Genomic DNA, 13764 nt, shown 5'->3' with positions numbered 1-13764 from the left:
CAGAAGAGTGAAAACCAAGAAACCTACAAGAGCCACACATTTATGGAAACTTCTGGGAAGAACTTTCTGAAAATATTTAATTTCTATTGTAAAAAGAACGAGCCACGAGTGTGTTCAGCTGTTATATCTGCCAAAGGTTGGACACTTTTATGAATCAGAAGTTTAGAATGTGTTTTGGTCAACACTAAATGGTAAAAAAAAACTGTGGTGTTCTAAAACTTTTGACCGGTTTTATGTTTCAAGCTTGATAAAGTTTACCTAAAATATAAAGTTTTTTTGGTAACCTACACGATCACGGGTTTCGATTTCCTGTTTAGAGCTTTCTTTGACTGGCCGTTATTAACATTGTGGTTCAAATTGTCAATCGCTATGGCAACGGTTCTCACTTTTCATCACTTCCACAAATAACGGTGCGTTCCCCCCGTAGCTCGCGCCTGCAGAATGTGGTGTTATCATATACGGCGCCGCGTCTGTAGTGAAATGAACTCCTGGCATGGGAAGTCTATTAACCCGCATCGCCTTTAGCGGTCTGCCGGGGAGTTGTGGGGGGGGTGGTGGGTGGTGGGGTCGAGGGGTGGTGGGGGGTGGGGGGGTGCTTGCTCGCGGGGTGTTAGCCGGCGGTGTAAACGGGCCCGGCGGTCGGGACTCGTCTCGCACGCAGATGAGACGAGTCAACGTCCAACATGCAGAATCCCCCAGGAGACGCTGCCCTGTCCTGTGCTTGACCCTAAAGCAAACCAATCAACCTTTAAATCAAGTTTCAGATTGCCTATAACATTTTAATTTACTCCTCTGCCCCCTCTCTCTCTCTCTCTCCATCTCTCTCTCTCCTCTCTCCATCTCTCTCTCTCTCTCTCTCTCCATTTCTCTCTCTCTCTCTGTCTCTCCTGTCTCCATCTTTCTCTCTCCTGTCTGGGTCTTAATGTCCTGTATTTTTAACCTCCTCTCCTCTAACCACCTCTCTCCATCTCTCTCTGTCTCTCCATCTCTCTCTCTCTTTCTGTCTCTCCATCTCTCTCTCTCTCTGTCTCTCCAGCTCTCTCTGTCTCTCCTCTCTCCATCTCTGTCTCTCTTGTCTCCATCTTTCCCTCTCCTGTCTGGGTCTTAATGTCCTGTATTTTTAACCTCCTCTCCTCTCTCCCTCTCTCTCTCTCCTCTCTCCATCTCCCTCTCTCTGTCTCTCCATCTCTTTCTCTCTCACTCTCTCTCTCTCTCCATCTCTCTGTCTCTCCTCTCTCCATTTCTCTCTCTCTCTGTCTCTCCTGTCTCCATCTTTCTCTCTCCTGTCTGGGTCTTAATGTCCTGTATTTTTAACCTCCTCTCCACTAACCACCTCTCTCCATCTCTCTCTCTCTTTCTGTCTCTTCATCTCTCTCTTTCTGTCTCTCCATCTCTCTCTCTCTTTCTGTCTCTTCATCTCTCTCTTTCTGTCTCTCCATCTCTCTCTCTCTTTCTGTCTCTCCATCTCTCTCTGTCTCTCCATCTCTCTGTCTCTCCTCCCTCCATCTTTCTCTCTCTTCTGTCTCTTAATGTTCTGTACTTTTAATCTCCTCTTTTCATCTCTCTCTCTCTCTGTCTGTCTGTCTTTTCTCTTTCCATCTTTCTCCCCATCTTTCCATCTCTCTCTCTGTCTCTCCTCTCTCCATCTCTGTCTCTCTTGTCTCCATCTTTCCCTCTCCTGTCTGGGTCTTAATGTCCTGTATTTTTAACCTCCTCTCCTCTAACCACCTCTCTCCATCTCTCTCTGTCTCTCCATCTCTTTCTCTCTCTCTGTCTCTCCATCTCTCTGTCTCTCCTCTCTCCATTTCTCTCTTTCTCTCTTGTCTCCATCTTTCTCTCTCCTGTCTGGGTCTTAATGTCCTGTATTTTTAACCTCCTCTCCACTAACCACCTCTCTCCATCTCTCTCTCTCTTTCTGTCTCTCCATCTCTCTGTCTCTGTCTCTCCATCTCTGTCTCTCCTTCCTCCATCTTTCTCTCTCTTCTGTCTCTTAATGTTCTGTACTTTTAATCTCCTCTTTTCATCTCTCTCTCTGTCTGTCTATCTTTTCTGTTTCCATCTTTCTCCCCATCTTTCCATCTCTCTGTCTGTCTGCTCATCTCTCCATCTCTGTCTCTCTTGTCTCCATCTCTGTCTCTCTTGTCTCCATCTTTCTCTCTCCTGTCTGGGTCTTAATGTCCTGTATTTTTAACCTCCTCTCCACTAACCACCTCTCTCCATCTCTCTCTCTCTGTCTCTCCATCTCTTTCTCTCTCTCTGTCTCTCCATCTCTCTGTCTCTCCTCTCTCCATTTCTCTCTCTCTCTCTGTCTCTCCTGTCTCCATCTTTCTCTCTCCTGTCTGGGTCTTAATGTCCTGTATTTTTAACCTCGTCTCCTCTAACCACCTCTCTCCATCTCTCTTTCTCTTTCTGTCTCTCCATCTCTCTCTGTCTCTCCATCTCTCTCTCTCTTTCTGTCTCTCCATCTCTCTCTCTCTCTGTCTCTCCTCTCTCCATCTCTGTCTCTCTTGTCTCCATCTTTCTCTCTCCTGTCTGGCTCTTAATGTCCTGTATTTTTAACCTCCTCTCCTCTCTTCCTCTCTCCCTCTCTCTCTCTCCTCTCTCCATCTCCCTCTCTCTGTCTCTCCATCTCTTTCTCTCTCTCTCTCTCCATTTCTCTCTCTCTCTCTGTCTCTCCTGTCTCCATCTTTCTCTCTCCTGTCTGGGTCTTAATGTCCTGTATTTTTAACCTCATCTCCACTAACCACCTCTCTCCATCTCTCTCTCTCTTTCTGTCTCTCCATCTCTCTCTGTCTCTCCATCTCTCTCTGTCTCTCCATCTCTCTCTCTCTTTCTGTCTCTCCATCTCTCTCTGTCTCTCCATCTCTTTCTGTCTCTCCATCTCTCTCTCTCTTTCTGTCTCTCCATCTCTCTCTGTCTCTCCATCTCTCTGTCTCTCCTCCCTCCATCTTTCTCTCTCTTCTGTCTCTTAATGTTCTGTACTTTTAATCTCCTCTTTTCATCTCTCTCTCTCTCTCTGTCTCTCTCTCTCTGTTTGTCTGTCTTTTCTGTTTCCATCTTTCTCCCCATCTTTCCATCTCTCTTTCTGTCTGCTCATCTCTCCATCTCCGTCTCTCTTGTCTCCATCTTTCCCTCTCCTGTCTGGATCTTAATGTCCTGTATTTTTAACCTCCTCTCCTCTAACCACCTCTCTCCATCTCTCTCTGTCTCTCCATCTCTTTCTCTCTCTCTGTCTCTCCATCTCTCTGTCTCTCCTCTCTCCATTTCTCTCTTTCTCTCTTGTCTCCATCTTTCTCTCTCCTGTCTGTCTCTTAATGTTTTGTACTTTTAATCTCCTCTTTTCATCTCTCTCTCTCTCTGTCTGTCTGTCTTTTCTCTTTCCATCTTTCTCCCCATCTCGCCATCTCTCTATCTGTCTGTTCATCTCTCTCTCTGTCTCTCTTCTCTGTCTCTCATCTCTCTCTCTCTCTTCTCTCATCTCTCTCTCTCTTTCTGTCTCTCCATCTCTCTCTCTCTCTGTCTCTCCTCTCTCCATCTCTGTCTCTCTTGTCTCCATCTTTCTCTCTCCTGTCTGGCTCTTAATGTCCTGTATTTTTAACCTCCTCTCCTCTCTTCCTCCTCTCTCCCTCTCTCTCTCTCCTCTCTCCATCTCCCTCTCTCTGTCTCTCCATCTCTCCATCTCTCTCTCTCCTCTGTCTCTTAAGGTTCTTTACTTTTAATCTCCTCTCTTAATCTCTCTCTGTGTCTGTCTGTCTGTCCTCTTTCCATCTTTCCTCTCTCCATCTCTCTCTCATCTCTCTTTGTCTCTGTGTCTCTTCACCTCTCTGTCTCTCCATCTCTCTCTCTCTCTCTCTCTCTCTCTCTCTCTGTCTCTCCATCTCTCTCTCTCTCTCTCTCTCTCCCTCTCTCTGTCTCTCCATCTCTCTGTGTGTCTCTCTCTCTCTCTCTCTCTCTCCGTGTCTCTTCACCTCTCTCTCTCATCTCTCTCTCTCTCTCTCTCTCCTCTCTCTGTCTCTCTCATCTCTCTCTCTCTCTCTCTCTCTCTCCTCTCTCTGTCTCTTCCATCTCTCTCTCTCTCTCTCTCTCTCTCCTCTCTCTGTCTCTCCATCTCTCTGTGTGTCTCCATCTCTCTCTCTCTCTCCGTGTCTCTTCACCTCTCTGTCTCTCCATCTCTCTCTCTCTCTCTCTCTGTCTCTCCATTTCTCTGTCTCTCCTCTCTCCATCTTTCTCTCCTTTGTGTCTCTTTCTGTCCTGTATTTAATCTCCTCTCTCTCTCTCTCTCTCTCTCTCTCTCTCTCTCTCTCTGTCTCTCCTCTTTCCACCTTTCTCTCTTCTCTCTCCCTCTGTCTCTCTCCCTCTCGCTCTTGCTCCTCTCTTCATCTTCTCTCTCATCTCTATTTTATTTTCCATTCATTCCTTTCTCCATCTCTCTCTTTGTCTCTCTCTGTCCCTCTCTCCTCCTCTCTCCGTCTCTTTCACCCCTCCATCTCTGTTTTTCTCCTTTCTTTCTCTTTCTCCCTCTCTATCTTTATCTCTCTCACCTCCCTGTCTCTCTTTCTCCTCTCTCCTGCCTCCTCCCCACCCCTCTCATCTCTCTTTCTCTCTCTCCTTCTCTCTATCTCTTCCTCTCTCAATTTCTCTCTTTCTCTTCTCTCTCTGTCTCTGTCTCTCTCTTCCTCTCCCTCTCTTTAATGCCGCTCCCTCTCTCTCCATCCGTCTCATCTCTGCTCTTCTGTCTTTACAGTTTCTACATGGTGAACGAGGTCCATAAATTCCAGTATTCGCGCCCGGTGCGGAAAGGAAAGAATGACCCGGAGAACGAGTTTGCGGTAATTATCCCTCCTCCCTCTTCCCTCTCTCCTCTCCTCTCTCCTCCCTCCATCAGACTCTGTACAGGCTGTAGCTGTTAAACCTGTGTCCTCCTCTAATTAAGACATTTACACACACATATATTCACTCGGCGCTAATTGAAAGCTCATATTTCAAGTTACAAAGTAGAAACAGACTGGGTTGTTCTGTGGCAGAGTGGTTAGTACTCGTAGGGATGTAACAGAATCCGTGTATCATTCGTTCATTCGTTTTTCAATATAAAACCAAAAATAAGAAAACGAAAAAACAACAGTTTTCTTCGTTATTTGTCTCCAAAACCAAAATGAAAAAACAGATAACGATTCGTTTTTTCAGTTTTCGATTTTGTGTTTAAATGAAGAATGGAAAAAACGGATAATGGCCGTCTCCCGTTTACGTGACTTCAGTGACTGCGATGCCGGACTTTTGCACCGGGTACGGACTGAACCGGGACTGATCCAGGTCCGAGACCAGACCGAGACCAGAGCGGGACTGAGACTGGGACCAGACCGGGACCAGAGCAGGACTGAGACCGGGACCAGAGCGGGACCAGGGCGGACTCCGAGCTTTGACTCCGGGCCTCCATGGGGTCCGAGCCTCAGCTTCGAGCTCCGGCCCTGCCGTGGGCTCTGAGCCTCCGCTCTGGTCCCGGTCTGGTCCCAGTCTCAGTAGCACTCTGATCCCGGTCTGGTCCCGGACCTGGTCCATTTGAACCAAAAGCTCTTAGTTCGATTCATTTTCGTTGGTGTGAATGCGTCAGTCGGATGCTTTGCACCACCTCGGAACCAGCCGTGGTTCTTGAGCGTGGAGGACCAGAGCAGCTCTGTCCCGGTCTCAGTCCTGCTCTGGTCTCGGTCTGGTCTTGGACCTGGATCCGTCCTGATTCAGTCCGTATGCGGTGAGACTGGGACCAGACCGGGACCAGAGACCCCCATCAGAGCAGGGCCGGAGCTCGAAGCTGAGGCTCGGACCCCGTGGAGGCCTGGAGTCAAAGCTCGGAGTCCGCCCTGGTCCCGGTCTGGTCCCGGTCTCAGTCCCGCTCTGGTCCCGGTCTCAGTCCCGCTCTGGTCTCGGACCTGGATCAGTCCTAGTTCAGTCCGTACCCGGTGCAAAAGTTCGGCATCGCAGTCACGGAAGTCACGTAAACGGGAAACGGCCGTTATCCGTTTTTTCCATTCTTCATTTAAACACAAAATCGAAAACTGAAAAAACGAATCGTTATCCGTTTTTTCATTTTGGTTTTGGAGACAAATAACGAAGAAAACTGTTGTTTTTTTGTTTTCTTATTTTTGGTTTTATATTGAAAAACGAATGAATGAATGATACATGGATTTAACAGTAACCAAAATATCGTAATATCATATCGTCAAAAGTGTCACAATAATATCGAATCTCGAGTCTCTTTGCTTAAATTCATTGTTTTGATGCAGCAACAGCTAAAAAATAGTGAGAACTACATAGACCATGATCCTTTGCTCTGTTTCAGTTCAGTAAATTATAAGCACTTTGTAATCTTAATTATTTGGGTTATGACGAAAGAAAAGTAACATATTCCCAATTCTGTATATATGTTTTTTGCTTCCTCAAAATATCGTAATAAATATTGTATCGTGAGATTTGGATATCGTTACATCCCCAGTGCGTTGTGTAACTTTTCCGGTCAATTGCATTTTTCCATAGAGATATTATTGCTTTGTCTGGAATGTTTCACAGTATGGCTTTAAACCTTTCTATCTGAAGCCAAACCAGACCAAGTTACAGGTCAGATCTGTGGAGAGGCAACCCTGCTCACAGTCAGAATGTTTTTTTTTTTTCAAGGTTTTTTGAGCTTTAATCCACCTCTAATTGAATAAATGAGCTGTTTAATGTCATACTGTGGAACGTTCCAGGCAGGTGACAGACTTCCAACCAAAAAGTTACACACTGCACTGCTTAACTTAAGATTGAGGCTTTAATAAAATGATCCGTCTCTGAGTAGTTTTCAGACTTTCAGATTTTTACAGTATAACATCTGACTATAGTTAAAAGCTGTGGTTACTCTTTCCACTGTGAGTGAATCTATAAATAATACTGGTAGGTAGAGGCACACATCCAACAAAAATTGTGAGCGCGCGCAAAGACAAAAACAGTACAAAAAAAGGGAAAGAGATCTGCAATGTTGTTCTTTGACACTCCCAAATTTTAACTTCAATGACGCCCTTCTTGAGACATCCAAAACGTCATTGAAATAAAAATTTGGGAGCGTCAAAGAACTGCAGTGTGGAACTCTTTCCTTATTGGTACTGTTTAAGTCAGGGGTCTCCGTGCTTTTTCCTGCGGTGAGCTCCTTTACGAAACAAAAATGCCAGAGAGCTACTAATTTTAGCGGCCGCAAAAAATTTAGACGATTATAAGAAAGAAGGCAAATGTTTGGGTAGAGTTAGGTGCCAGTGAAACATAAACCACTGTCCATTTATTAGTGCAAAAAGTTGGACTTCAGAATTATACATTTACAATAGTAATACACATGTAATTAACTAAATTTGTGTTATTAAAAAAAAAAAAAAAAAAAAAAAAAAAACAGTATTTCCCTCTTTTCCCTTTATTTATTTATTTATTTATTTTTCAGTTTACTTATTACTTTATTTATTTTTTTATTTTTTTATGTATTTATTTATTTTGTATTTATTTTATTTATTGGTATTATTCTTTATTATTTTAGTTTTTATTAATATTATTAATATTAGTATTATTATTTTTACAATGGATACAGTGAGTTACAGTGAAAGATGGTAATGGGAAGGGGGATTTAGGGAATACAAAAATTGTCACATATTACTAGTTGTTTTTCTCTGTGACATCTGCTTCAAGTGCACAAAAAAAATTATTAAAATAAAATAAATAAAATGTTATTCGTCAGCACAATAGTATAATTTCGAAATCCTTTGGCGAGCTACTTCGAAAGGGGTGGCGAGCTACTTCGAAAGGGGTGGCGAGCTACTGGTAGCTCCTGAGTTACAGGTTGGAAACTCCTGGTTTAAGTGTACAAATAACAAAAATATACTGACATGATCTGACTTAGTTTTTCAAATTTTTCTATTCTATTCTGTTGTTAAAGGTCCTTTATTACACACAGTTGACTCTTGTGAGCTTTAAGCCATGTTACAATGCTGTTACCTCCTCAAAAACTCAATCTGGAGTTGTGTTTTTCTTTCATTTCCACATGTTTGAGCAGTTCTTTATTGTTAGTTGTCTACATCTCCAAAGCTCGAAATACTCTGTTCCACCTTGTGATGTCATGAAGTGCTCGTTTATTAACAACTCTTAGTTCAGTAGAAATTGACGATTCCAAAGCTGAAATGATCCCAAATGATTCTAGTGAAGGTGTATGGAGTTTAAAAACAAAGTGGAGAGAGGAACGAAGCCTTAATATGCAGGTTTGTGTGTTAAACTTCAACTATTTGTATTATTTTAGTGATGCAGTTTAAAACACAGTATAGATTCTAACTTATCTCCACCAACTTCCAATTCCCCTTTTGTTTGTAAATGCTCGCGGTACATTTGTTTCACTTTGATCATTATTTACATTAATTTGTGTGTATTAATAAGAGGAACACAGAGTTTGCAGAGAGTCTGTTGCTGGTGTTGGTCCCTCGAGGAGTTTTCACACAAATATTAAACCAGTGCATTCAATAAAAACAAGAGCTTCATTTGCACAGTGCGGAGAGAATAATACTGTAGAGTCTCCTGTTGTTTTTCACAATAGAGAATAATGATGAATACGGATGTGCATCTGTGGAAATATGTCGTTTTTCCTATAGTTTAATCTTTCCTTTTGTTGAGTTATGTTTGAGTTTGTATGTTAGTATGACTAAAGTGTCCACATTACACTTTTCTGATCTGATTCTGACTTTACCTGGAGTTGTGTTTTGTTTCATTCACACACGTTTAACACACAAATCCTGCATATTTAAGCTTCCCTCAAACAGAAAACACTCTGTTCCACTTCGTGATGTCATGTGGTAATACAGGAAGTGCTCGAATGTGTTTTTAAACTCCATACACCTTCACTCGAATCATTTGGATACTTCGATTGCAAACCTCCACTGAACTAAAAGTAAAAGGTAGTTGTTGAAAACTACCACTTCGTGACATCACAAGGTGGAACAGAGCAAAACACAACTATGTTTTTGATGAGGTAAAAACATTATAATGTGACTTAAAGCTCACAACAAGAATCAATTTTGGGTAATATAGGATTCTTGATACATTCTGTTGTTTAATGTTACAAAAACACAGTATTGTGGACATAATTTTCCATCTTTTAATTAAACTTTTCAAAATGCCAAATTTAAACCCACCACAAATAGACTTTCACGATAGTTTCTGCCTCGCTGCATTTTGTTTACAATCTGTTTGCCAAATCAGTCTCTTTTGAACCACATCACTAGGTGCAAATGGTTCCTCATTACAACACCATTTAAAGGTCTTAGATTACGCAATATTAACCCTTGTGAGCTTTAAGACTGTTAAAATGTTGTTATCTCATCAAAAACACACCTGGAGTTGTGTTTTGTTTCATTCACACATGTTTGAGTAATCCTGCATTATAATCACTATAATCTCCAAAGCTCAAAATGTTCTGTTCCACTTTGTGATGTCATGAAACGGTAATTTTCAAGTTAACTACTGCCTGTTACTTAGCTAATTTAATTTCTCTCCGTCAAGTGAGGCAGAAATCGGAATACACTAGACGGTTTGCAAGAACCCCGGAAGTTGTAGATCGTGCACGGACCAATCAGTGAAGAGCTGTGAAGTCGTGACGTCAAACTCAAGCGTCTGTCTGGGTCCCTTTTGTGGTTCAGCACAACAGTAAACAAAGCGGTCGAGATGGATGTAGACGAAGACAGATATTCTGTGTTGGCAACAATTCCCGAGATCGAGGATTTAAAGCCGGAACAAAGAGAATGTTTGGTGAATTTTATCAAGGGGAAAGACGTTATTGCCCTTCTTCTTACGGGATTTGGCGCATTACACACGTCATGACCAAATAGCAGCGATTGGTTGAATAAAAAAAGTACCCGCCTACTGTCAAGCGAACGAATCCTAATGCTGCCAGGTCAGACGATTTCCACGAAGTGAAACCGGCTGATGAATCAGGCTACCTTTTACACTTTTATTCTTAAGAAAATGATTCTAGTGAAGCTGTATGGAGTAGGGATGGGCATGATTAGTCGATTAATCGATAATTGATCATTAAGAATTTCATCGATTACGTAAATTTTAATCGACAAACCGAATGTAGGTTGCTGTGCGTAGTGTGACCAAACAGGGGTCCGTACATGTGTCTCTCTGCACTCAGAAGGAGCGAGACACAAACAGTCAGTCCACCTGTAACGTACCGAAGTGCATATGCGTATTTAACGATGACTTGTACAAGAAATTCCACACTTTCCGTTCCGGTCGGGACAAGTGTGAGTCCATGTGCACAGTGTATAAAGCAGCACATATGTTTCGGTGTCCAGTGGGAAAAAGCTTTACCAGGTGAGAGTCGTGCAATGTCGATGACGAGTCCCCACCTCCCTCCCCCGTACGGTGTCCTGGTTTTGACAAACGCAAATATGGTCACACTAAACTGTATTCCACTGAGTCATGTCTTTTAATCCAACAGAAATTGACCGCATCAGCGACACAAGAGCTGTAGTTTTATCTTCGCTTAGTTTATGCAAATTAGCGATGCGGTTTTAAGTTTCGTTTCTGTGAGAGTTGCGCAAAACTGAATTAAACACATTATAATGTCAAACGGGCTGATGTGGCTCTAGTGTCGTTACGGTTTATTTGTCGTAAAGTTGAATTTATTTATGCAGATTAGTAGTGCAGATAGTAATAATAATGATGATCATTTTAATATAAAAACGTTAATGATTAATCGATAATCGATCGTTAATTCTCTCGACGATCGATTAAGAAAATTTCATCGAATGCCCATCCCTAGTATGGAGTGTAAAAACCAAGTGGAGCCCTTCCTGTATTACCACATGACATCACAAGGTGGAGTGTTTTCAGTTTGAGAGAAGAACTGAGCCTAAATAAGCAGGATTTGTGCGTTAAACGTGTGTGAATGAAACAAAACACAACCCCAGGTCTGTTTGTGATGAGGAAATAACATCATGAACAGTGTAATGTGGGCCCTTTAAAGCTCTAGTATGTAACATTTCTCTTTTATTTAAATTCCATAGCTCATAACAAAAGGGCGTTTGAGGTGATTTACTGAAAGGAAAGGTTGCGGAATATTCACTGCTTTCATTATCCGTAAAACAGAGCTACAGAGAAGTGATTTTTCAGAGTCGCGGTGAACTTTGGACTTTTTCCAGTGACAAAAACACTCAAATATTTAAAGCCATTTTGCACAATACCCCTGGATTTGACTTTATGTGCAGTTATAGTTCATGTTTTAAAGAGACTCATTATTTTAGTGCGGTATTAGAAGTGAAGTCATTTAAAGTTTCTGAGGTTTGGGCGCTAATTACGGTCTGTACAGAGGAGCAGGTATAATGAGTAGTGCTGTACTTTAAAGCGCCCCATATGCATTTAAGTTTGAAAGTTAGTTTGAGTAATGCTGTTGTAGCTGTACCGCGAAAAGTATAGCTGAAAAATATGGAACACTTTATTTAAATATTGCACAAGATTTTTGGTAATATGTTTAGGTTAAAGTAGGAGCACCAAAATAAAAAAAAGTAATAAAAAGTGGAACGCAATTTCTCACGGAGACGCTGAAATGCAAAAATTGAGGCAGTGCAAATTCAAATATAAAATGGTTTAGCAAGTGCTGCCACATTTATTACAAAAATAAGAGTAAAAACTGCATTTATTAGTATTTTTTGATCTATGTTATAATGGTTTATTTAATCGTAAATAGACCTGGAGTTGTGTTTCGTTTCATTCACACATTTAAAACACAAACTCTGCATATTTAGGCTGAGTTCTTCTCTCAAACTGTTCCTTCTTCTGACGTCACGTGGTAATATAGGAAGTGCTCCACTGTGTTTTTAAACTCCATACACCTTCACTAGAATCATTTGAGTAATTTAAGCCCAGGAACTGACGATCTCTACTGAACTAAAGGTAAAACGTGGCTGTTAACTTGAAAACTATCGCTTAATTTTGAGTTGTAAACAGAGTAATAATAAAGGGCTACTCAAATATGTGTCAATTTATTGTCGTAGTACTCAAGACCATTTTTTATTTTTTATGGTCTTGTTCTCGTCTTGGACTCGACCGCGTTTGGACTTGGTCTTGTCTCGGTCTTGAAGGCGCTTGAACTCGGACTTGTCTCGGTCTTGAAGGCGCTTGGACTCGGTCTTTACTTGGTCTTGACTCGGTCTTGTCTCGGTCTTGTCTCGGTCTTGTCTCGGTCTTGTCTCGGTCTTGTCTCGGTCTTGTCTCGGTCTTGTCTCGGTCTTGTCTCGGTCTTGTCTCGGTCTTGACTCGGTCTTGACTCGGTCTTGTCTCGGTCTTGTCTCGGTCTTGTCTCGGTCTTGACTCGGTCTTGACTCGGTCTTGACTCGGTCTTGACTCGGTCTTGTCTCGGTCTTGACTCGGACTTGACTCGGTCTTGACTCGGTCTTGACTCGGTCTTGACTCGGTCTTGACTCGGTCTTGTCTCGGTCTTGAAGGCGCTTGGACTCGGTCTTGTGTTGGTCTTAAAGGCACTTGGACTTGGTCTTGTCTCAGTCTTGAAGGCTCTTGGACTCGAGAACTGAGTGTGATCATATTTCATTACTGCTGCTGCTGTCGGCAATAAACTTCTTACTCCGACATGTGGCTGATGTTTGCTTAATAAAAGTGCACAAATGCATCTGTGTTTGTCATGACGTGCGTTTGGTAAATGTGCACAGGCTAAATATCACTGCAAAACCAGTAAGAGAAAGAAACTGCAGTTAGAACTTTAAAAAAAAAAACAGGTTTAAAACTCCTACACACATTCATCAATTTGTTCAGAGTTTTGTGTAAAGTGCCAGTGGAAGTTCTCTTAAAGAAGGGGTTTCAGTGCAGAACAGTTTGTTTGGCTTATTTTAAGCTTCACTAGCAAGGACCACGGCAACAACAACATAGAGCGAAGAAGAAGTTTATTGATGATGTACGAGGCGGGGCAGAGATGGCTGGGTTGAGACTTTAGGTGGGGGATCCGTCTCAATCTTCAATTGGAACAGCTGGAACGGGACCCCCCTCCTCGCTGATGCCTTGTGGCTGAAAGACGAACAAGATAGGGGGTGGGAGGTTGGGGTCGAGTTAGCCGGGACAAACTGGGACGATGGAAACGGCTGCTACAAATAGGCTTCTGGGAAATCAGAGGTGTGGTCAAAGTGATGAAAGAACAAAAATGTGGCTGTTTGCTACAGGTGTTCCAATCAGTAGGAGCAAGTAGAGGGTGCTCTTGGAAAAAAGGATCAAAACTCAAACACAACGGACTCCAGGCGCTCCAAAACAGTAGAAAAAGTTAACACATCGCACGAGGAAAAATATAGTTAAAAGGCCTTTATTTGAATGGCCAAAGCCAACATGTTTCGACCTTAACTGGTCTTCATCAGGGCTTAATTCACTTCAATTCAATTAAGCCCTGATGACCAGTTACGGCCGAAAGTTTAAATGGAGATAGATTAAAAAAAACAAACAGTGATATACATGTGCCAAAATAACTAAAATACAAAGATGGTCCCAATTTGATCTCGATGGTCCGTGTCTCAGTTTTGTCTCAACCTTTAAAAGTCTTGGTCTTGTCTCTGTCTTGACCCTCAGAGGTCTTGATCTTGTCCTGGTCTCGGGACGTGGACTGATCTTGGTCTCTATTAGTGCGCTCTTGACTACAGCACTATGTGAATGAAACAAAACACAGCTGCGGTTGTGTTTTTGAGGAGGTAAAAACATTATAACGTG

General features: G+C 42.4%; 1 protein-coding gene across 1 annotated transcript in view; it reads left to right on the top strand.

The window, feature by feature from the left end:
* The window catches only part of dock1 (dedicator of cytokinesis 1), a 708121-nt gene that overhangs the window by 643118 nt on the left and 51239 nt on the right, over positions 1-13764 (top strand). Inside the window, exon 43 of the mRNA XM_055150424.1 lies at positions 4745-4829. Coding sequence (XP_055006399.1) covers positions 4745-4829 — 85 coding nt within the window. The remainder of the gene's footprint in view (positions 1-4744; positions 4830-13764) is intronic.

This window comes from Boleophthalmus pectinirostris, unplaced genomic scaffold (genome assembly GCF_026225935.1).
Source record: "Boleophthalmus pectinirostris isolate CB_2022bp ecotype Guang Dong unplaced genomic scaffold, ASM2622593v1 HiC_scaffold_14, whole genome shotgun sequence".
NCBI lineage: Eukaryota > Metazoa > Chordata > Actinopteri > Gobiiformes > Gobiidae > Boleophthalmus > Boleophthalmus pectinirostris.
This window is presented reverse-complemented; position numbering and strand designations above follow the sequence as displayed.